This window comes from Cyprinodon tularosa, unplaced genomic scaffold (genome assembly GCF_016077235.1).
Source record: "Cyprinodon tularosa strain WSP-4 unplaced genomic scaffold, ASM1607723v1 ctg123, whole genome shotgun sequence".
Taxonomy (NCBI): domain Eukaryota; kingdom Metazoa; phylum Chordata; class Actinopteri; order Cyprinodontiformes; family Cyprinodontidae; genus Cyprinodon; species Cyprinodon tularosa.
The window spans coordinates 658,303-682,500 of NW_024038037.1; the positions used below are offsets into that span (position 1 = coordinate 658,303).

Genomic DNA, 24,198 nt, shown 5'->3' on the forward strand with positions numbered 1-24,198 from the left:
CGCACCAGCAGCAGTACGTGAACGGGCTGCCAGGGGCTGCTGCGGTTCTCTTCGTCCGTAGTGGGAATGTTTCCCTGGACTCCTCCATGATGGACCCTGACTGGAACCTTTCTGTTTTTATTCCAACAGAGCATCCAGAGCTTCTAACAGGAACTTCCTCCACTTTCTCTGCTTTTATTCAGACGGATGGTGTTAGCCCCTGTTTAAGCTAGCGGCACATTTCCGGGGAGTGGGTGTTTTTATCTCACTTAACTGGAGTTAGCGGGACTCTTTAGGAATAAATATGTTTTTATTCACTGGTAAAGAGTAATGCTGGGTAAACGGGAAGGACTAATCCGCTTTGGGAGGAAAAGCATCAACATCCAGGAGAAAATGGGACTGAGAGATGATGAGTGAAGTGCTGTGGTTCCTCTCCTGGCTGCCTCTGGTCCTGACAGGTGAGTTCCCCGCTTACCTGCCTGACAGCTGGAACCTCCGGGACGCTTCTTCATGTATTTTCATTCATTTCTGGGAAACAAACTGTCTTTATCGGCAGAATCAGGGGGGGTTATTTGTGTCGTCGAAAGCGCTGTTAAATTCGTATAGAGGAAATTTGTCCCTTTCTGCTTTCCGTCGTAGCTGCAATGTTTTCCACGTTCAGATGGTGAACAGGTGGCTTCACGTTTGACTGGAAAATACTTTAATAGTCAGAGAAACGTTAATTTATTTACCGCAGGATGAATCCAGATCACCACTCAGCCACTACCGTGCTTCATCCTTGGCATAGAGCTGAATTCTTTCTACTTCTGTTGCCTTAGAAACACAAGTTAAAACTATTACATGGAGTTACATATATTTATTTTTTTGTTGTTTACAAATTATGAGGAAACGACGGCTTTCATTTGTGTTTTGACCCACTTCTGATGGCCTAAAATAAGATGCAGGGCAACCAGATACCCTCAGTCCACTGATGTGTTGGTAAAAGAAAAAATATGGAGTCAGATTTGTTCCATTATTGTTTTGTCCATTATTGGTGGGGTAACGTTTTGTAAATGGAAATAAAAAAAACTATGCAATCCACAAACTTTTTGAAGTTTTTAATAAAATAGCTTATTTGCTATTTTCTTTATTTGTTTCTATACTTTTTTAAACATAGATTTATTTATTTTTTTTTTTGCAAATTTTATTTTTCTACACTGATTTCCTTTCCCATTGCGTTCCGTCCCAGTGTTCACGGGGATGGACGTCTGTGTCTTCGGCAGGCGTAGAGCTAACAGAACTGGCAGCGTTGCGAGGCAAGGGCTCAAACATGTACGGCTGGAAGCCTTCTACACCAAACCAAGCTTCTGCCGCCCTGGCGTCCTCTTCCACAACATCTTCGTCCCCGCTTTCCTCCTCTAAATAAAAAATGGATGACGGAAGAGACTCATCCACGACCTCCGACACTAAACTCTCCTCCTCTTGCATGTTTCCGCTGTCCATAGCGTTCCTTGACAGCGTCGTTTCTAAGTCACCAATTTAGTGCTACTTGGTCCCAATGGAATTTTCCATTGGGAACCTGCTAGCACTAAGTTGCTAACTGGTTAGCATGATGCTTTCGACACAAAATTCCCGCCCCCTTGATAATCGACCAATCACATTTACTTTATTCACTCGTGTAAAGTCGGGCACCATTCCGGAGAATTTAAAAATGCAACGGTTGGAACAGCCGCTTCCCTACGACTTTAATTATTTACTAACGAAGTGATGAGATTGTGATCTGTAAAAATCAATCTATAAACAATACATTTGGGAGAAAAAACTTTTGAAAATAAAAAATATATATAATAAAAATACACAAACTAAAAAGAAAATGAAAAAAAAAGAATATGAAAAAGATAAAAATAATAAAAAAAACTGAGAAAACAGCTAAATTGCTTTTTTTCTGTTACATTTTTGGCTTACAATTCATTTTTTGTGCTTGAAACAGTAATGGGGGAAAGAAACACTAAAAATAAACACAGATGGTTTTTTGTGATAATAAATCAGCGATCCTAGCCTGGTACTTCCTTGCAGGAAGCTCACAGGATTCAGAACGTTTTGCATTCATATCATGCTCACAGTGTCAACCTTGCAATAATTACCGACAAACATGAAAGCAGCAGAGTCATTTGGGTGCAAACTTGTCGCGTCGGGTATCTGGCATGTGACACAACTTGCTTTGATGTCAGCAAATGCAGTGAAACCAAACACCTTCATGACTTTACACTGAAATATTAAGCTCCGTTGATCTATTTATCCAGACGTTTGTCAGTGAAGCTCTTCTTCTTCTTCTGTTCAATGGATATTGGTGGCCTGGAGGTCGACTTCCTCCCACATCCACAGAGATCCTTGTTGGGGAATTTATTTTCCTCTGAAATCTAAACAAAGTAGTTTATAAATAAGTAGCAGAGGCATTTTCCCTAAACATGGATGGACCCTTTAACATCGGCCGGGCTGTCATTCCTGACCGACACAGCTCAATAAAGGAGGTTTTTTATGAGTAAATTGGATGATATTATTTGTAGGACTTTAATTGTTTGATTAAATTAATAAACTGATAGAAAAAGGCGCCTTAAAGAAGTTTTAATACTGAATTTAAACCCGGTGAGGCTAAAACTGCCACAGTTAGAGGAGTTCTAAATAGAGCAAAAATCTGAAATAACAAATGTTTATATAATCTTTACAATTTTGACGTAATTAGTGTTGAACTTTCCGCTAACAGAATGTATTGGAGTCTGTTTCCTACAGTCGGTGATTAATCAATTGCTAAATTAGTTAACGATCCTTCCAGTAATTGATCAATCAGATCCATGGATTCAGTCCAAGTTGTTTGTATTTGCTGCTACTTTTTGTTTAGTCTTTCAGCTCGATGTGTTCTGTTCATCAAGCTCTTTCTGCTGGATAACCTGGGTTAACTATTCTCTTTACTGTGGTAAAACTAGTCATAGTCTGGTTAAAACTCTAGTTTAACTCCTTTACCAGCATCTAACCAGTAATTAATGGCGGAGCAGGCAAGCCTACTGGTGAATTTTATACTACTATGTTTGTTTTTGTTTTTTAGACAAAGATTTTACATCTTAAATGTAAAATATAGATATATTTTGTTCAGTTTTGGTTTAATTTCTGCTCTAAGTTGTTTGCTAATGAAACCGATGGGATACAGCAGCTGTTTCCAAACCTTTAAGCCACGAAGGCAAAAGAATTTAAAGTTGAAGTACTCAGGCCAAAAGTTTTCATTTTGATTTGATTAAACTTGCAAGTGTGTGTATATATATATATATATATATATATATATATATATATATATATATATATGGATGGATATATAGTTTTACTTGCTCTATGATAAACTTCTGACACTGTACTTAAAGGAAATAAGTAGAGTAGGGATTATAAATCATCACATATTGAAAATATCAAAGTCATGCTCATAGGTTAAAAAGAAAAACACAGAAAATAAAACCTCCTTGATTTTAGATTCTTTTTTTGTGTTTTAGCAACAAGGATTTGATAAAATCCTGCTTTTTTTAATAAAGTGTCATAGATCAGCTTGTCCAGGTTAGTTTTTTAATAAAAATCACAAACTGTTTGTTGTCCTATTTTAAAAATAAAGGGCCACCCTGGGGGCCACAACTGGCCCCAAGGCCGCACTCTGGACATCCCTGGTTAGAGGGTCTGTATGCGCCGCTTAAAGGCTGATTATTTACTAAATTAGTTGAGGATTATTTCAGTGACCGATTTATTGGATTCATCTTTTCAGGTCTAGTGAAGTCAAAGTAAAACGGTTGATTCTGAAATTTCCTTTAGTTCAAACTATTTTTCACCTTCAGTTGAACAAAAACTCCAGAAAACACTAAAGTTCTGGGAACATAAAATATCCTAGTTTTTGGTGGGGTAACGTTTTGTAAATGGATATAAAAAAAAATGCAATCCACAAACTTTTTGAAGTTTTTAATAAAATAACTTATTTGCTATTTTCTTTATTTTTTCTATACCTTTTTAAACAGATTTTTTTTTTGCAAATTGTATTTTTCTACACTGATTTTTTTCTAAAGAAAACATTTTTTACAGTTTTTGTTTTATTTTTTCAGATGAATCAGATCAGTTTCTCTTCCCTTTAAGACGTTTGCCTTTGATGTTCACATTGATGAATAAAAATGTTGTAAATATCCAGGCAGACCAATAGAAATACACATTTGCTATTAAAGTCGTAGGGAAGTCATATTTAAATGTCAAATCATTCTGGCGTAAACATGTATATTAATGTCATGAAGACCTTTGAGAGGCTAGTCCTGGAGCAGCTAAGGCCCATGGTCAGGCCCTTCACTGATCCACTACAGTTCGCCTACCAGCCCCGCCTCTTCTGGTCAAGCCGGCGAGCACAGTGAGAATCATGTTCTTTGATTTCTCCAGCGCCTTCAAAACCATCCGCCCGGCTCTACTAGGTGAGAAGATGATTGCGTGTCCTGGATTGTTGATTACTTGACGGGCAGACCGCAGTATGTACGCCTACAGAACTGTGTGTCTGACAGGGTGGTCAGCAACACTGGGGCCCCTCAGGGGACTGTCCTCTCCCCCTTCCTCTTCACCCTTTTCAGACTTCAGCTATTGCTCTGAGCCCTGCCACCTTCAGAAGTTTTCTGATGACTCAGCAATTGTTGGCTGCATTGAAAGGGGTGAGGAGAGTGAATACAGGCCTGTGGTGGGCAACTTTGTCACTTGGAGTGAGCTGAACCACCTGCAGCTCAACGTGACAAAGACTAAGGAGCTCATAGTGGATCTGAGGAGGACAAAAACACCTGTGACCCCTGTTTCCATCCAGGGGGTTCCTGTTGACACTGTGGAGGAGTATAACTACCTGGGAGTGGACTTTAACAATAAGTTGGACTGGACTAGAAACACCGAGGCGGTCTACGAAAAGTGCCAAAGCCGACTCTTCTTCCTGAGGAGGCTGAAGTCCTTTGAAATCAGAATCCTTTCCTTTCCCATTGCGTTCCGTCCCAGTGTTCACGGGGATGGACGTCTGTGTCTTCGGCAGGCGTAGAGCTAACAGAACTGGCAGCGTTGCGAGGCAAGGGCTCAAACATGTACGGCTGGAAGCCTTCTACACCAAACCAAGCTTCTGCCGCCCTGGCGTCCTCTTCCACAACATCTTCGTCCCCGCTTTCCTCCTCTAAATAAAAAATGGATGACGGAGGAGACTCATCCACGACCTCCGACACTAAACTCTCCTCCTCTTGCATGTTTCCGCTGTCCATAGCGTTCCTTGACAGCGTCTTTTCTAAGTCAACAATTTAGTGCTACTTGGTCCCTCTCCTCTTTTCCTCACAACCTGCCCTGAAACCACAAGTGGAGTTTTTAGATCTGACGAAGGATTCTGGATCACATGAAGATCAGAGCAAATAATCTCAGTATTCTGACTTTAATCTCAGAATTCTGCCTTTAATCAAAGTATCAAAGAAGTCAAAGTAAAACGGTTGATTCTGAAATTTCCTTTAGTTCAAACTATTTTTCACCTTCAGTAAATCAAAAACTCCATAAAACACAAAAGTTCTGGGAACATAAAATATCCTAGTTTTCCTCTTTTCCTCACAACCTGCCCTGAAACAACAAGTGGAGTTTTAAGATCTGACGAAGGATTCTGGATCACATGAAGATCAGAGCAAATGGAAGGATGTGGTTCTCCAGAACCCTCTCTGACCCAAACCAAGCTGCTGTTTTCTTTTAAAGAGCGATTTGTTCTTAAGTCCCTTCAAACCTCCTGTTTTTCTAACTATTCTTCTAATGAGGCGTCATCTTCCTAAAACGGCCTCACTCATAAATATATCTGTTAATGATTGACTGATTGAAGCCTGGTTATCTTTGACAGCAGAGGTTCCTTCAGTAATCTGAAACCAGAGCAATGCCAGGGTAAAAACACAAATAAAAATCCAGACTAAATTCAATATTTCAAAAACAAACGCAATGTGGTAAGGGCGAAAATATCATTAAAATAAAAAGTTTGAGGTTAGAACCAGGAGAAAATATGACAATACCTTAAAAATCTAAATAAACTACAGAATTAAGTCCAGAATAAAATAAAATGGTGGCACAAAACAGTGATTTAATAACAGATTATGAGGTAAAACCACTTGGTTTTTACCCCCTCTGACTTTAAATCTTAGTTGCCTGGAAAAACTCCTGTTAAAAATGTTGAATTCATCCAGACTTTTCTGTTTTGGCTGTTTGTTTTCCAGCTGTGAGCGAGCTCCCACCGCCCTCCGAGGTCAGGGTGACTCTGGATCATTCAGGTTACTTCCTGAGATGGGAACGCGGGGCAGGAGCTCCGCCTGAAACCTCTTTCCGTGTTCAAACCCAAAGGTAGGTGGCCGTGGAACCCGCTGCAGGCTGTTTGGCTCTGGAGAGAAAAACAAAATGAGACGAGATCCTTAAGGAGGTTGTTGTTCAGGAGACGTGTCGTAAACAGAAACAGGTCCCGTCATGTTTACCATCTGGGCCAGATTCTCACACCTCAATTGTTTTAAATCATGAAGTGAATCACCTGAACTAAATGAATAAAAATAATCAGTCCCAGAATCTATTAATATTCTGAGTCTGAATGGTTTTACTTCCTATTGAATCATCTTTTTTTAAATTTTTTTTTTATTCTTTATTTTGAACATGCAAGAGAAAAACAATAAAACAATGTTTAAAAACATTGGAGAGAAAACAACAAACAAGGTACCCTTCTTTCCTGGGTTAATATACCTCTATTACATGTAGGAAGAAGTAAAACTTATGTGCTCCTCCTTTAATTCTTGTATTTCTTCAATTTACAATATTTATAATTATGTTGGCATATATATATCCATATAAATACACACCTACCTACACATATACATACATAAATGTGTATACAGATATACCTTCATACATGCACTCACCGGCCACTTAATTAGGTACCCCATGCTAGTAACGGGTTGGACCCCCTTTTGCCTTCAGAACTGCCTCAATTCTTGGTGGCATAGATTCAACAAGGTGCTGGAAGCATTCCTCAGGGAGTTTGGTCCATATTGACATGATGGCATCACACAGTTGCCGCAGATTTGTCGGCTGCACATCCATGATGTGAATCTCCCGTTCCACCACATCCCAAAGATGCTCTATTGGATTGAGATCTGGTGACTGTGGAGGCCATTTGAGTACAGTGAACTCATTGTCATGTTCAAGAAACCAGTCTGAGATGATTCCAGCTTTATGACATGGCGCATTATCCTGCTGAAAGTAGCCATCAGAAGTTGGGTACATTGTGGTCATAAAGGGATGGACATGGTCAGCAACAATACTCAGGTAGGCTGTGGCGTTGCAACGATGCTCAATTGGTACCAAGGGGCCCAAAGAGCGCCAAGAAAATATTCCCCACACCATGACACCACCACCACCAGCCTGAACCGTTGATACAAGGCAGGATGGATCCATGCTTTCATGTTGTAGACGCCAAATTCTGACCCTACCATCCGAATGTCGCAGCCGAAATCGAGACTCATCAGACCAGGCAACGTTTTTCCAATCTTCTATTGTCCAATTTCGATGAGCTTGTGCAAATTGTAGCCTCCGTTTCCTGTTCTTAGCTGAAAGGAGTGGCACCCGGTGTGGTCTTCTGCTGCTGTAGCCCATCTGCCTCAAAGTTCGACGTACTGTGCGTTCAGAGATGCTCTTCTGCCCACCTTGGTTGTAACGGGTGGTTATTTGAGTCACTGTTGCCCTTCTATCAGCTCGAACCAGTCTGGCCATTCTCCTCTGACCTCTGGCATCAACAAGGCATTTCCGCCCACAGAACTGCCGCTCACTGGATGTTTTTTCTTTTTCGGACCATTCTCTGTAAACCCTAGAGATGGTTGTGCGTGAAAATCCCAGTAGATCAGCAGTTTCTGAAATACACAGACCAGCCCTTCTGGCACCAACAATCATGCCACGTTCAAAGTCACTCAAATCACCTTTCTTCCCCATACTGATGCTCGGTTTGAACTGCAGGAGATTGTCTTGACCATGTCTACATGCCTATATGCACTGAGTTGCCGCCATGTGATTGGCTGCTTAGAAATTAAGTGTTAACGAGCAGTTGGACAGGTGTACCTAATAAAGTGCCCGGTGAGTGTATATACAAATAAACAAAACAAAAAACACAAACAAAACTTTCTACAATGCTTCTCTATACCTTCTGAAAATAATTTCTTTGTACATTTTTTTGAAAAGGAATATGTTTGGGCATTGCTTTAGGTTCTCATTTAGTTTGTTCCACAATTTAACTCCGCTAATTGATAAACATAATCTTTCCCTTGTTGTTCTACATCTATTAATCTTAAAATTTCCCCTTAAATCGTACCCTCCCTCCCTTTCAGAGAACATCTTTTGTATATTCCCAGGCAATCTTTAAATAAAGATTAATAATAAAAAAAAGAGAAATTACTAAATTAGACTTAAATGTGGGTTTTTTGGGGAAAACACCACAACTGGAAATATTACTGCATCAGATAGAAGTTGATATGTACAGCAGGGTAAATAAGTATTGAACATTTTTCTCAATCAATATATCTCTAGAGGTTTTATGTCTGTAGCAATCCATTAAAAATGTCTCCGGACCTTTACTGGTTGCTGATTGCTGGTTTTTAATTTACCCCTGATCTAGAAGTCCTGCTTCTGTGGGTGAAAAGTCAGATCTGCTGTGTTTTGTTCTGTAATGTGGGGACTGTCTGTGATGCTGATGGTTTCCAAACCCCCCCCACGCCTTCAGATACCGTCAGGCCTTGATGGATCAAACAAACCCTGATCCAACAGGATCAGATCTGTGGTCAGTTCAGACAGGAGATGCTCAGATTCAATCTAACCCTGATGTTTGTTTTTCTGTGTGGCCTCTGAAGGAATAATAAAAAGTGGGAACCAGTATCCGGCTGCCAGCAGGTCCAGAAACTGCTGACCTGCAACCTGACTGAGGCGTTCCAAGAATACACAGAGACCTTTAAAATCCAGGTGGAAGCTCAGCTGAAGGGCCAGAGATCCCAGCCTGCCGTCCTTAAAGATTACAAACCTTTGGGTGAGTCTTCTTCCGTCCTCTTTGGACCAGAAACACGTTTTTCTTCAAGTGCTTCTCGGTTTTTAATTTCTAAACTCAACTTTAGTAATGGACCTTCTGGATTTGCTGATTTTCCAGCTCCTTTGTTTTAAAACTGCAACAGGACAGAGCGCCGCCATGTTTGGCACCAAGTGATTTTCAAACACCACATCCACCGAATTGTTTTTCTACGTGTTGAACCAGTAAAGGCTGGAATATAGAAACAATCCCAGTAGGAAAGGTCTGGGAAGTAAGGGGGAGGATTACTGGGACCACTGGGAAAAAAAATAGTTTACTGATTTTTAAATATTATTTCAGTTTAATATGAGAAGTCTGACTTTAATCTTTAATCTCAGAATTCTGACTTTAATCTCAGTATTCTGACTTTAATCTCGGAATTCTGACTTTAATCTTGGAATTCTGACTTTAATCTCAGTATTCTGACTTTAATCTCGGAATTCTGACTTTAATCTTGGAATTCTGACTTTAATCTCGGAATTCTGACTTTAATCTTGGAATTCTGACTTTAATCTTGGAATTCTGACTTTAATCTTGGAATTCTGACTTTAATCTCAGTATTCTGACTTTAATCTCAGATTTCTGACTTTAATCTCAGATTTCTGACTTTAATCTCCGATTTCTGACTTTAATCTTAGAATTTTGACTTTAATCTCAGATTTTTGACTAATCTCAGATTTCTGACTTTAATCTCAGAATTTTGACTTTAATCAAAATATTCTGACTTTAATCTCAGAATTTTGACTTTAATCAAAATATTCAGTTATATCTCCGATTTCTGACTTTAATCTCAAAATTTTGACTTTAATTTAAAATATTCTGACTTTAATCTCCGATTTCTGACTTTAATCTCCGATTTCTGACTTTAATCTTAGAATTTTGACTTTAATCTCAGAATTCTGACTTTAAAAAATATTCTGACTTTAGGGATGTCAGAATTAAAACCATCTTGGGATTAAAGACCCTCCTTTAATTTACTCCTGGAGTCCTTACCTGGTGTTTTACTTATAAAATCCCCCAGAAAATATCTTTAAATTCATGTTTTTAACCATTCAATCTAAAAATAAGTTAAAAAAAAATCCTAAATTAAGTGGATTTAACCTTAATTTAAGGAGGTAACTAAGATGATTTGCCAACGGAATGAGAATTTTCACGGTTAGAATAAGATAATTAGATATAATGCATTTGAAATAAGACAAAGCAATTGTTTTTTCTTGTTTTAAATGTCATTGTCTTGTCCATTGAAAAAGTGTCTCACTCCCTCAATTCAAGGAAAATTTTACTTATTTTAAGAAAAATGACTTATTTAGATTTAGATTTTTTTGCAGTGTAGAGCTTGTTCTGACTCCCTTTCATGGTATTTTCTTTCCTTGGGGAGGGGCGCATGATTGACTTGTGAATGAGTGGGTTCATGTGGAGCTAGTATTAGCCCAACGCAGGTGAGAAAGTCAGATTTACAGCTGATGGCTCCTTTAATTAGAGCCTCATAGCAGGTTTAATTATCCAGCATGTATTGTATTTAAGATGAGCTTTCAGCAGATGGGGGTTTGAGTAGCGATGAATTAGTCTGGTGATTGTGTCTCTGCTTTTCCAGCTCACCTTCCTCCGCCCGAGATCGAAGTCACGCTCTGCGGCTCCATCTTCTGCGTGGAACTTCTGCCTCCGTACCGGAACCTCTGGGAGATTTATAACAGAATCCGTTACGAGATCCGGGTTGACCATCAGGTAGAGCTGCGAACTACGACTGATAATGTTGAACGTGTTGTTTTAGATTCTGGTGTTTTAATGATTTTCTTTTTTTTACTATTTTTTTTCTTTCACTTTATGTTTCTGTAGCTTTATTACGGAAGAGGGTTAGGGCCACTGAAAAAAGAATTCTGACTTTAATCTCAGAATTCTGAGAAAAAAGTCAGAATTCTGAAATTTTTTCCCATACTATACTGAAATAAAATTAAAAAAATCAGGTAACATTTTTTTTTTTTTTCAGTGGCCCTAATCCTCTTCCGTACTTTATTCACATTTAGAGTACAAGACTTTAAATCAAACAGGGTTTCTGTGGCTCATTAAAAAGCATTTAAAGTAGGGCTGAAACAATTAACCGGATTAATCGATTATTGAAATAATCGTCAACTAATTTAGTCAATTAATCGTTAAATTGAGTACAGAGACTGTAAAATAGACCTTTAGCTGACAGAGCAACGCACTTAGAGCAGCAATTGTAAGACAATTGTAAAAAAAATATATGAAAATTTTGCATCTAAGATATAAAAAAGACTTTTTCCTCTGTCAATATGCTCTATTCAGAACTAACGTTTTAGTTTCACCTGGTTTAAGTTCTTAAAAATCTTCTTCAATGAACCTTTGGCTATCAGATTATTAATCCAACAGATTGATCGATTTGCAGAATTATCATTGGTTGCAGCCCTAATTTAAAGTCACTATATAAACTTTTTTTAAAAGGGCATTAAAATCGGTAGCAAAAAAATTGCATTAATTTTTAAAAGAAATATATGTTTTAAAACAGTTTTGACAGATTTGTTGTATGAAATATATTTGACTCCTGCTTCCAGTTGGTCGTAAAGCAGCATGTTTGAAAAAGAAGTGTAGCAGCTAGATCAGCGGTCCTCAACCTTTTTTGCACCACGCTCCGCTATATGTCAGACAATATTTTCACGGACCGGGGGGGGGTTAATACGATCAAGTAAAATGATACGACTGGCATGACATCAAATGCAAACAGCATTAAAATTAAACAACAAGCAGGTCCCATCTAGGCTTAATTAGAGAAAATAACAGATGAAGTGTGCTCCTGATGTCCAGTCTGCTCCGTAGCTTTGTTTTGGTCGCTGTAACCGCAGAAAATCCCGCCTCACAAAGATCGGATGTTATAGATAGGATGAGTCTTGACCTGAATTAACCTGTGTCAAGAGGCACAGATGCACCGACTGATGGAATTGGGAGAGAATACAGCAATTTTCAAAATAAAACATCACTCAGACTCTGATCGTCGATACATTATATATATATATATATATATATATATATATATATATATATATATATATATATTTATTTTTCTGTGTGGCCCGGTACCAAATGACCCACGGACCGGTACCGGCCCGGTGGTTGGGGACCGCTGGGCTAGAGAATGAGAAAATGCAAGTTTAAACAAAGTGGCTGGAAAATGAGGAATCTGGGACGTGGCTGCAGCCTGTCGGCGGGAAGGATCATTTTGCCGCATTTGTAAAAAAAGAAAACAAATTTAGAATGGCACCAAGGATGTCAATGCTTCATTATCTCACATGCAGTCAGAACGCGAGAAATCAGCTGCAAGGGGCAGACGGCAGCTAAATGGCCGGTTATCCTCCTGTCGCAGTGAGCTTGTCGCAGATATTTTTGATTTATGCCCAATATTGAAGCATTTTTCAATATTCCACGCCACAACGCAAGAGGGACAATCAGAAACTAGCTGTGGGTCTCGATACGGCTGAGGCAGCGAGGAAGGTGGGGCAAGTTTGTGCGACAACGGAGGGACATGAGGGCCAAAAAGAGCGGGGATCCAAGTGGAAAAAGGCTCCCAGGGTTCTCAGGCACCTCGCCTATTTGCTCTCTGACCTTAAGGTGGTTGAAGATTTTGTCGGCCCTCATTCCAAAGGGCTGGACCTGTCCGTCCATTTCAATTTTTAATGTTTTCTAAACTAAAACAAGGCTTTGTTGGGCTGCTGTATAAAACCTGGAACTCAACGCTATTCCTGACATTTAGGATTGAAAAAGCTTCCTGGATGGGAAGAGAAACGTCTTCAAACTTGGAAACAAAGTCCAGTGGATTGATTTTGAACTTTTTTTGGAATCATTTCCTCCTTTATCGTCTCTTTACTATCATCTCAGACTATTATTATTTGAGCGCATAAAGATAAATAATGCAGATTTGTTTTGGTTTCCAGATGATGATGATATTTAAAGTTGTAAAACTGTTGGCAGAAGGCAGAGTGTGCCTTATCCTATCTGAGCTTTATAGATTTTAAGTTGCTTAAAACCTGTTATCATCTTGTTTGTCTAGTATCTAATAAGCCTCTGTGGGCTGGGAACCAGCTAATAAAACAGTATCTACATGCAGAAAGGGGACAGATGAGGCTGCAGCCGTTTAAAGGCGCTGTAGAAAGATAATAATAGAAAATGTCACAATCTTCTATAATCCGCTGCCTGTTGAACCGTTACAGCCGTTCCACTCTATGGTGGCGTTTGAAGGATTTATATCGGGGGGGGTTAAAGTCCTTAATACCGAGCTGTTACACCGCGCCGCACCATTTCAACCCCTCAGGTTGGATGCCTCCTGTGAGCCTGTTGTTACAGGTTCAGGTTAGAGGATGCTGATCCCATCCAGTTAATCATCTCATGAACGGGAATAAAATGAACAAGTTGAGCCTGTTTTATAGCCGCAGTTCATTAGAGAAACGGTTTGGAAGCATCATCAGATCCCAGACTTTACAGCCGAACTTCTGGATTCTGGAAGCTGTCCAACTACCTGCACAACTAAAAATTACATGTTAGTGATTTGAGCAGCTAACTGGAAAAATTCAGCAATGGAATGAGATGATTTATGGCTAAAATAAGAAAAAAAAATCTCTATTACCGTATTTTCACGACCATAAGGCGCACCGGACTATAGGGCGCGGTTTTATATACCGGTACATATCCTCTACTACATTTAAATACTTCTACTGCGTATTTAAAAATAGAGCGGGAGCAAAACTGAGTATGTTTGTGCTTTATTCATGTATTTATTACAAAGTATTAATCAAACCCATCAAAGTCATCATCCTCTGTTTCTGAATTAAACAGCTGCGCTAAATCAGACATGCCAGTTTCCCCTTCTGCGCTGTCAGAGTCGCTTTCCGTGCCGCGCGGCTCCTCAGAAATGATGCCGGCTTTTGCGAAAGCTGGAACAACAGAGCCAGCAGACGCGTTAGTCCAAGCATCAACAATCCATCCGCAAACTGTGGCGTAACTTGCCCGGCGCTGCCTTCCACTCTTCGTGAAACTGTGGTCTCTGTCTGTCATCCGTCGCTCCCACGCCGCTCGCAGCCTTACTTTGAACGGCCGGTTCACACCGATGTCGAGCGGTCGAAGTTCCTTTATCAGACCTCCCGGGATAACGGCGAGCACAGCGTCCATTTGATTCACCATGTTTTTCACATCGGCTGTGAGATGGGCACGCATGGAGTCACAGATTAACAGCGATGGTGATGCGTGGAAAAAACCACCTGGTCTCCTTACATTCAGCCACTCTTTCATCATCTCCTCGTCCATCCAGCCCTTTTCATTTGCCTTAATAACGACTCCAGCTGGAAAAGTCTCTTTAGGCAAAGTCTTTCTCCTAAAAATCACAATCCATCACCCACACTTCCCCTTTAACGTTCTCATGGCGGTCTCAACAACGTCCGCAGTAACAACACACATAGGGTGCGCCGCACATTTTGAGGGAAAAAAGACGTTTATATGCGCCTTATAGTCGTGAAAATACTGTATATTTGTTTTTTAGTTTAATAACAGCAGCAGCCTGTGGAGGTCAGACTCAGACTTCATGTCTGCAGGCGCGTTTTATCGTGGAACATCATCTGCATAGAGAAATCACAGGAAATGAGGAGAAGAGGGGTCTGTGAAAATGCACGATATATTTTCAGGAGACATAGAGGCATTTTTTGCAAGTTCAGGGTTCAAATAAAGAACATTTCTACTAATTTAAAAAAAGTATAAAGAGCCATAAACCCAGTTAAATGTATTAATGTAGCACCAATTCACAACATTTTTCCTATCAGGACACTTTAGAAAGACAATTAAACCAGACCATCTGGTCAGATTAAAGTTTTCCAGCTGATTGCATCCAGTAACTTTGCAGGATTTACTTACTTTAATTACCAAAGAGAGAACATCCAGTTAGTCACAGTTAAAGCTGAGCCCATAGCTATTTGTAGGAGAAACTAAAGACTTAAAGGCAGACCCAGCTCATCTATTATCTATAACCAAAGTTATTGATGAAGATGGTGTCACAGCCAAACAGAACCAAGCTAGGGTTTGAATGAATGCTGCAGAATGGGAGAAGAGAGAAAGAATGATTATAGAGATAGAAAAGTTTAACAGTAAGGTTTGAAAAAATGCTTTGATCTGCCCGCTGCTTCAAACAAAAGGTTTTTATTATTTATTCAGACCACCAGGCAACCAGGAAACTAATCCTAATCCAGTTTGCAGCTGTAAAGGTTCTGATCCGTTTAATGAGCAACGTCTCGTCCTCAGGACCCCCAGGAATTCTGGAGCCTGAATCACGACGTGTCGAACCTGGCCCTGGACAGAACGCACTGCTTCTCCTTCCGCATCGCTGACAAATTACTTGCCTTGGAGTCCAACTTCAGCCAACCTGTTTGCATTTACCCAGCGTGGAAACTTCCCTCAGGTGGGTCCATTTCCTGTTCCTCTTTCTCCACCAGGCTTCTGCTTTCATGGAGGTGAAGACCTCCAAAGACTTCCCCAGCTTAGGGGGGTCAATGAGCTCTACAGCCAGCTCCACCACTTCCTGTCCCTCACACTTCTCTGTCTTTCTTCACCGGACAGACTGATTCATCCAGGTGTGTCTGGCCTCAGTAACCATGACGACAATGGCCAAACATATCTGGAGTATTTAGTTTGTCCAGTGATGAAAAACGGCAAATAAAGGAACTGTTGAAGTTCAGGAAGTAGATGAGCTGTGCATAGAGCTAGTTCCACCAAAAATGTGGAATAATTTTAAGAAATTCAGATTGGATTGTTTTAACTGAATGTTTTCTGATGTTTATGAGTAGTGTTGCACCGATACCGGTATCGGACAGGGCCCAATACTGCCCTAAAATGGAGGTATCGGTACCTGCTAGTACCAACAAATAGGGCACCGATACCATTTTAAGAGCCAAACGTTTCTTCAACTATTGTCACCTAGGGATGCACGATATTGGGATTTTGGTCGATATCCGATATTTCAAACTCATGTAGCCGATAACCGATACCGATACTGATGTTAAAGCTGGACAAAAATAAGTAGTCATTGAAAATAGCAGTTTTGTTATCCATTTCTGACACTTTGAAAAATAATAAACTCAAATATATTTTCATATGCTGATATCAAATTGATTTTTAAAACGCGGTATCGATCTATTTTTCTTTCAAAATCTCGTGAAATTTCATCGTTCTGTTTCAAACTCTCGTGATATTTTGCAAATTCTTGTGAGATTTTGTTAGTAAAATAGATCGATACCGCGTCAATATATCAACATATAAAAATATGGCCACATTTCGTGAATTTTCGGGGGATTTCGTAGCATAACGATGACATATAGCAATATTTCATTAGTAAAAGAGATTGATATGGTGTTTTTAAATGGCAATATATCAGCATATGAAGATATTGGGATATTTTAATGGATCAATATTTTTTCCCTCGTCTTTAGAAGTTTTTAAGTCTGTAAAAAATACGTTTTTGAGGAAGAAGAAGAAGAAGCAGTACTTCATTTTTTTTTTAGACTTTAGAAACTCAGAAGCTGATCAAATATCGGGTTAAATATCGGTGGGGTGGCCGATGTCCGATATTCAGTTTTAAGGCCGATACCGATAGGGGGCCGATTATATCGTGCATCCCTATCGTCACCCATTCCAGGTAGGCAATAAAAAGTTCTACTGGATTCACTTTATTAGTCTTTTTCCTGCTTCACAAAGGTAGGCAGCAGCTTGACAAAAGCCATGATGGTGATTATTTTACATCACAGTAGTCTGCAGTTCTTCATATTACACACACATCCATTTCAATCAGATGGTATGAGCAGATATTGCAAAGCCAGGTATCGTTGCAACACTATTTATAAGCTTACGGGTGACTAACATCCCAGAGCAATTACTGAACTGTAACCCAGGTTACCAGTCAGGAAGTAGCTCTAACCAGCACCTAATTAAGAGAGGAAGAGATTCCTGGTTCCAGTAACCTGTCCTCCTTGCAGACTCGCTGATCGCCTGCTTGCTGTGTTTATTGCTGCTGGTTTTGGTCGCCATCTTGGCTCTGCTGACCTGGACCGGTTCCATCTGTCCATCCGTCTGTCTGAAACGGAACCTGATGCCGTCGGTCCTGGTGAGTCAAACGCTTCCAGAAGCACAGCAGAAAAATGGCAGCAGCCAGTTTTAAGATCTGAAACAAGATAATAAAGTTTATAAAACAATGAGAATACACTGGAAAAACGATCTAGAAATAAGTTAAACATTTCTTAAATCAACTGTATTTTCCCTTAATTTGAAAAGGTAAACGGAATGGAATGAGTATTTTTACTCTTAAAATAAAATAATGAGATAACATGCACTTGAAAAAAGAGAACCCAATTGTGTTTTCTTATTTTAAATGTAAATTGTCTTGTTCTATTGGCAAAATGTCTCTTTTTCTTCCTCAATCCAAGAACAAATGCACTTATATTAAGAAAAAATAACTTATCTAGATTTTGATTTTTTCCAGTGTATTATTTAAAGGTTCAGTATTCCAGGCGTGTTTCGGTGGTACAATGGTTAGCGAGCACGACCCCGGGTTCAAATCCGACCTGTGTCTTGCTGAATGTCTTTCCCCCTCTGGAATTCCCCTTTTCCTGTCAGCCTAATTTCTAAAAAAACGAGCCACTAGTGCCGTTATAACTAAAAAATAAAAAATAAAATCTGTATTTTCTATTTCTGATGCTGAAAGTGTGGATTCTGGAGTTAAAACTCAAATTCAGCATCTAAGAATATCAGTATAGAGTGAAATAGTATTAGCATGTTCCTAGAAAGTTTAGTGGAAGGAAAAAGTTCAAAAGCAACAGTTGCTCAGTGGTAAAATTAGCATTTTGTTTCATTATTAAAGTCTCAGAGTCTAAAACAGGAATAGAATGAACCAGAATCTAGATTTTAAATTATGATATCTATCTCCTAGTTGGCGCTACGTTCTGTAAAAAAGAGAAGAAACCAGCTGAGTTAAACTAGAGGCACCGAACAGATGTTGGAGGAAGGTGGGATTCTTCATGACCTTTAATAAAAAACAAACTGGTCAAACTGGCATCCGTTAAGCTGCTTCCTAGCAGAGCTTCTCCACTCAGACGATATCTTTGTTTCCTCCACGATAGAGAACTCCATGTTTTTGATTCTGTCCGCTCAGCCAGGCTAGCATACCCTTAGTAATCATCGTTATTAGCGGGTATCCGTCCCAATGAACGGCTTCAGATTATGCCAGGAGGCTCAGTAGGTTGTTACCACCGAGTGAATCCTAATCCTAACCTGAAAGTCATTCCTTTTCCCCAGTGGATTTAATTAATCTATTTATGTGTAATCTGAAAATAATTGCAGCAGTTCTTCAGTACTGTTAAAATAAGAAAATAAAAATAAAATGATCCGCATGTCGCTCATATTAAACAAACTAAAAACAAATAAACTTCAAATCCTGTCAACTAGGGTTGTCACGATACTAAACTTTTCAACTCGATACCGATACTAAGGAAAATATTCGATACTCGATACCATTTTCGATACCAAAAGGATAAAACAAAGACTCCAAAATTCAACAGAAATATTTGCATTAATAAATAAAATACAATAAATAAATACAATAAACAATAAGAACAATATTTTGAGGTTGTTTGCTGTGCACAATATTAAGCAAGCTTGATAAAAAACTTCCTGTGTTCCTTCCTTGGCTATGCTTTGCACACATAGCAATGACGCTAGCCAAACCGGTTAAGAAACAAAAATCATTCTCAGCAGCTGCACCTGTTACAAAAAAAGTCTGAAACTGAAAAGTGCGTAGAATTATACATTGTCCTCTATTCTGCTCTTTAGACGAATGACTGATTAGGTGCCACTGGTGGTGGCACTGTATCGATACTTTTGAAAATGAGTATTGTATCCGAATACAACGTTTTTAGTAGCGATACTTTTTTTAGTATAGATACTTTTGACAACCCTACTGTCAACTAAGTTATATAATCTTCTCCCTATAAATACTTAATTCTCTGTGAAAAAAATCCCAGAGATGAAGATCAGGGTTTCCAGGGGTCATTAAATTATTATTTTTTTAAATTAAGGCCTTAATTGGCTTTAAAATGTATTAAATGTAATTATAGTGGCATTTAAAATAATTTATTACAAAAACAAACGTTTATACAAACAATTTCCTCAGATATATCAGATTTATCTGGTCCGAGTTTTTGCAGTTGATCGTAAAGCCGTATGTTCGGAAAAAAGAAGCTGAAGGCGGAGAAAAACCTAGGGAATGGAAAATGGAAATAGTTGCTGAAAAACAAGGAATTTGGGATATGACTGCAGCCTGTCGACGGTAAAGATGACGAAGGATTTGGCCTTGTTTTTATAGATAGATAGATAGATAGATAGATAGATAGATAGATAGATAGATAGATAGATAGATAGATAGATAGATAGATAGATAGATAGATAGATAGATAGATAGATAGATAGATAGATAGATAGATAGATAGATAGATAGATAGATAGAAGAATCATGGGTACTTGTTGTGATTAAAATTATTTCTCAGAGCATTAAAATAGCTTTAAAAAGCATTAAATTAGAGTTACTCATTCCTGTATAAACCCTGAAGATCCTCGTCAAACAGCCTTGCAATGTTTTTTATTATAAAGCTACTGTGTGGTGGACGTAGTGAAGGAGTTGTTTGGTTGTTTTATGCACAAAAGTACGACAAAAACCCGACTAAATCAGAAATAAAAATCACGATTGGCTGTAAGGAGAGCAGAGGCAGAGGATACTCTTTGTAATGTGTATTACTGGCTGCATGCTGGCCTGACGCAGTATGCTGAGCTACATGTGCATCTGTCTCAGTAAAGCCGTGGATTAAAGAAACCAGGCGGCGGCTCTAGAAGGTTTCTCAGAAAGCCGCCTCATGAGTTTCTGTTTAAAAAGCACAAACAGAGCCGTGGTTTCTGACAGGAAGTTAACCTCGAGGAAGAACTCTGAAAGCAAACCTCTGTCCTCACAGGGAGGTTCAACTCAATCTGGTTTATTAACCCCTCGTTAGATCTGCTGCTTCTCTGAAGCAACATAGCTGCCATCCTCCCATCTGTACATTCATCACTCATCTGCAGAGGAGCAAACACTGACATCAGTCAGTTCATCAGCTTATCAGTTGAGATTTACCTTAAAAAGAGGTTTTATTTCAAATCTAAATCAATGTAATGTGTAAGAAGTGTTTTATTTAAGACCGGAGGAGAACAAGTAGCTGTTAGACTACTTGTTCTAAAATTGAGCTTATTTTAGTGAACGTGTGTGAGAACAACAGGAAAGCAGCACGGTGGGCATGTCAGCGCTCGGTTTGGAAACTTCAGGTCGGCCTCGATTGCGGTTTATCTGCGGCCTGCAGAACAGAGACAGAAAAACCCTGAAGTGTGCAAATACCGTCTAGTTTCCTGTGAATGTTTCATGCTGCGTTTGGTTGTTTTACATCTTTGGAAACAAGCGGGTTTTTATATATAGGCGTCACTCTGCTGCAGGTAATAACTTAATGTGACTTAAAAATTAGAAATGCTTTAATGACTTTCATTTAACACAGAACTTACAATTAGTTCTGCTGCTAAGAATATCAAAATGAGATTTTATTTCCTTTTAAGTTGTTTAGGCTAAATGGAAAATAAACAGAAGACGTTCCTTCAGTGTGAAGGAGAACGAGATGGTTTAATTACCGTAAATTCCAGACTATAGAGCGCACCTGATTATTAGCCGCACGCTCTAATTTTAGAAAGAAAATCAATTTTGTGCTTTTATAAGCCGCACCGGATTTTAAGCCGCAGGTTTCCCACGTTGTATGAGATATTTACAAATAAAGATATTACACAGGAGCATTGAAATGTCTGCAAGGTCGGACACAGGCGAGAGCGTAACGGGAGACGGAGACCAACAAGACCTCCCTCATCCTTGGCCCTATCTCAAAAAACTTTTAGAAATAGTCGAAAATTGAGCTTTTAATTCACATAGTGGCATCTGGCTGTTTTTATTAAAGGTTCCTTTATACTTTTATACTTTAAGTAGTTTTTGGAGCACATACTTTTTCACTTCTACTGAGTAAAGAGGTCAAGTTGATACTTCAACTTTTACCAGAGTGTTTTTAAACTGCAGGATCTATACTTCTACTGAAGTAACAAATGTGTGAACTTTTGACACCACTGGGTAATCAGAGCGTCGAGTCGCACAGTGTGAGAACATACATCGTGACCTTTAAACCCCACCGTTTCGTCGTACAGTTTGAGCCATGGCTGCGTGCGACGATCGCAGCTTTAGTGGATCTGGTGGCTAATCTTAGAACCAGATTGCTGCAACTTTTCTCTCTGAGCGTTCAGGAAACTTTAAGATGCCAGTGTGATGCTGCACAGTGTATGGCCAGCTTTAGCAACATGCTAATATTCATGTGTTGCTAAAGGTGAACAGTCTGGAAATAAAAAACATCAGATTTCTTAAAATCTTGTTTTTTATTAGCTTCTCCTGAAGAGTTGAGCTGATTCGTTCTCTGCTCTCGTTGTCGGATGGAAATATTTTCAGTGTTGCTACATTAGGTAAATATTCTGACAGTATGTTGGAGCGACACACCCTAAATGTTAACAGAGGCGTTAAATAAAAAAAATACAAATACTTTGTCCTTCTTCTGTTCAAAAATAGAAAGTACAAACATTTTACTAAAGTAGAAATGTTGGTCATCTATACTTTACTGGAGTATTTATTTGTTAGACAACTTTTTACTTTCTACTCCTAACATTTTAAAAAATAGACTCGTTAGTTTTGTTTCAATTAAGCTCATTTTCATGATGGCCTGTTGGTATTTAAATGAAATAAAAACCATTAAAATAATTAGTTTCATCCAGACAATTAATTTCTTTGTGGTTGGACTCGGTGCTGCCCCAACTTGTTGCTCACTACATACCAAAATAAATAGTTTTTCAAGATGATGCAAAGTTAAATGTGACGCTGTTACCATTAGTTATAAAACTAAAAAAATTAAGTCTAAGGAAGTTATCACCCAGAAATGTAGAAAAATGTTCCTTTAATATGGTAGAGCAGTAAAGCTTGCTTCTGCATTACTTTTACTTTTATACTTTAAGTAGTTTTAAAAATGGTACTTTTACAGTTTTACTGGAGTAAAAAGCTGAAGTTGATCCTCTAACTTCTACAGAAGTGTTTTTAAACAGCGTAATAAACACACACATAGGTGAACCTGTCGGTATTTAAAATCATAAGTTTCACAGATTCATCTTCATATTCAATAACCTAAAGCGGAGGTCTTCAACAGGGGGTCCGCGACCCCTAGGGGGTCCGCAGAGGTACTGAATGGGGTCACGAAAGTTTGGGCTGATTAGTTTTTTTATATAACCCCCTGCAATTTTTTCCACTAATTGAAATGTCTTTAAATGGCTTTAAATACATATTAACATGAATTCAACACACTGTAGTAAACCTCCAGATAAATGGAGGCAGAAGATGTCTTTCAGTCATCAATGCTCACAGAAAGCCTTTAGCTATGCAGCTCCTTGTGCATGGAAGGTTTTACAAAGAAACTGGAGTTTTTATCTTTAAATTCTCTTAAGTTTAAAGTACAAGAATTTGAAGCAGTCTCAATGATCTGTAATTGTTTTCCTTGATATGTTTTTTTTTTGTTTTTCTTCTTTTCTTCTTCTTTTGTCATTTATTTTAATTTATCTATGTTGGTTTCGTAACTTTGCTGCCTCTTGGCCAGGACTCCCTTGAAAAAGAGGTTTTTAATCCCAATGGGATTTTTTTCCTGGTTAAAATAAAAAATAATTATATATATATAAATATATAATATATATATAATTAGGGGGTCCCCACTCCATCTCGCCATCAGTTTGAGGGTCCTTGGCCTGGAAAACGTTGAAGATCCTGGACCTAAAGGGTTCTTGTTTTGTTTAGCCAATATTTAATGCTCCTGGCCCATATATAGTTAATATATAACTATGCACTTTTTTAAAATTCAGAATATTGTTAAAAAATATTTAGTTCTTCATATTATAGAAAGATCCTCTTGATATAAGAGAGAAAACTCAAGTTTTTAGGAAAATGGTCTCTTATTAATCCATCATTGCTGGACGGATTAGATCAGTCAGCTTTTCATTAATTAATTAAATAATAACTTTTATTAATTATCATTTTATTTATCTAAAGAAGGTAAATACACTGAGATGCTAAAAAGTTCTTTAACAGTTTTACTTTTTATTAATATTTCAGTGAGTTTCTCCTTCAGCACCTCTGATCATCTTATCCCTCCAGCTTCTTGTTCGCTCCTCCTAAACCTTTTCTCAGCCTCCTGAGACGCTGCAGATGATCCGATGTTTTTACCATGAGATAAACTCAGCAGATCCTCCGTCTCTTTCTCTCCCTCAGACCTCCATCAGTACCTTGCAGGAAGGGCTGGTTTCCCCCTGGAGATGCTCTCTGTCCAACATCAGGTTGATGGCGCCCCCTGCAGGCAGCAGCCGTACCTCCAGTCGCTTGTTGCTGGAGGGAACGGATGAGGAGTCCAGCTATGCGACCTCTGGTATGACCTCTTTGTGGGCCGGTTACGCGCAGCGGGCCGGCGCCAACCCTCTCTCCTCCTCATCCTCATCTTCATCCTCATCTTTAACTTCCAAAGCGAAATCTCGGTCGGGCTCCTGCTCCAATCGGACGCCGGAAACCTCGGCGCCGCAGCCTGTGGATCAGGCTGTTTCAGGAGCTCCGGCTGTAGCTGAACAGAACCCTGTGAGCTCTGACTGTTTGATAGGAGGAGCAGAGGAGGAGGAGGAGCAGGAGCAGGAGGAGGTGATGAATGTTGGACAGGATGTCAACCTCCTCAGTTTAACATTCGGTCAGCCGGAGGAGGAGGAGGAAGATGAGCAGCACCATTTAGAGGAGCTCAGCGCTCTGGAGCAGCCGGTTCTGCCGCCGCCGCCTCCTGCCTCCGCGGCGTCCTCCTGGACGGACGAAGAACAATCAAACTTCGACGGCGACTACATGTGCAGAGCCTGATGGGTTCTGCGATGTT

The 24,198-nt window shown here is 39.2% G+C and overlaps 1 protein-coding gene across 1 annotated transcript in view; it reads left to right on the top strand.

The window, feature by feature from the left end:
* LOC119777382 (interferon lambda receptor 1-like) overlaps window positions 1-24,198 on the top strand; it is a 24,268-nt gene continuing 70 nt past the window's right edge. The window contains exons 1-7 of the mRNA XM_038276238.1: window positions 1-437; window positions 6,237-6,360; window positions 8,901-9,073; window positions 10,704-10,834; window positions 15,404-15,560; window positions 17,131-17,258; window positions 23,559-24,198. The exon at window positions 23,559-24,198 is cut by the window's right edge and continues 70 nt beyond it. Of these exons, the coding sequence (XP_038132166.1) occupies window positions 386-437; window positions 6,237-6,360; window positions 8,901-9,073; window positions 10,704-10,834; window positions 15,404-15,560; window positions 17,131-17,258; window positions 23,559-24,182 (1,389 nt within the window). The 5' untranslated portion in view covers window positions 1-385 and the 3' untranslated portion in view covers window positions 24,183-24,198. The remainder of the gene's footprint in view (window positions 438-6,236; window positions 6,361-8,900; window positions 9,074-10,703; window positions 10,835-15,403; window positions 15,561-17,130; window positions 17,259-23,558) is intronic.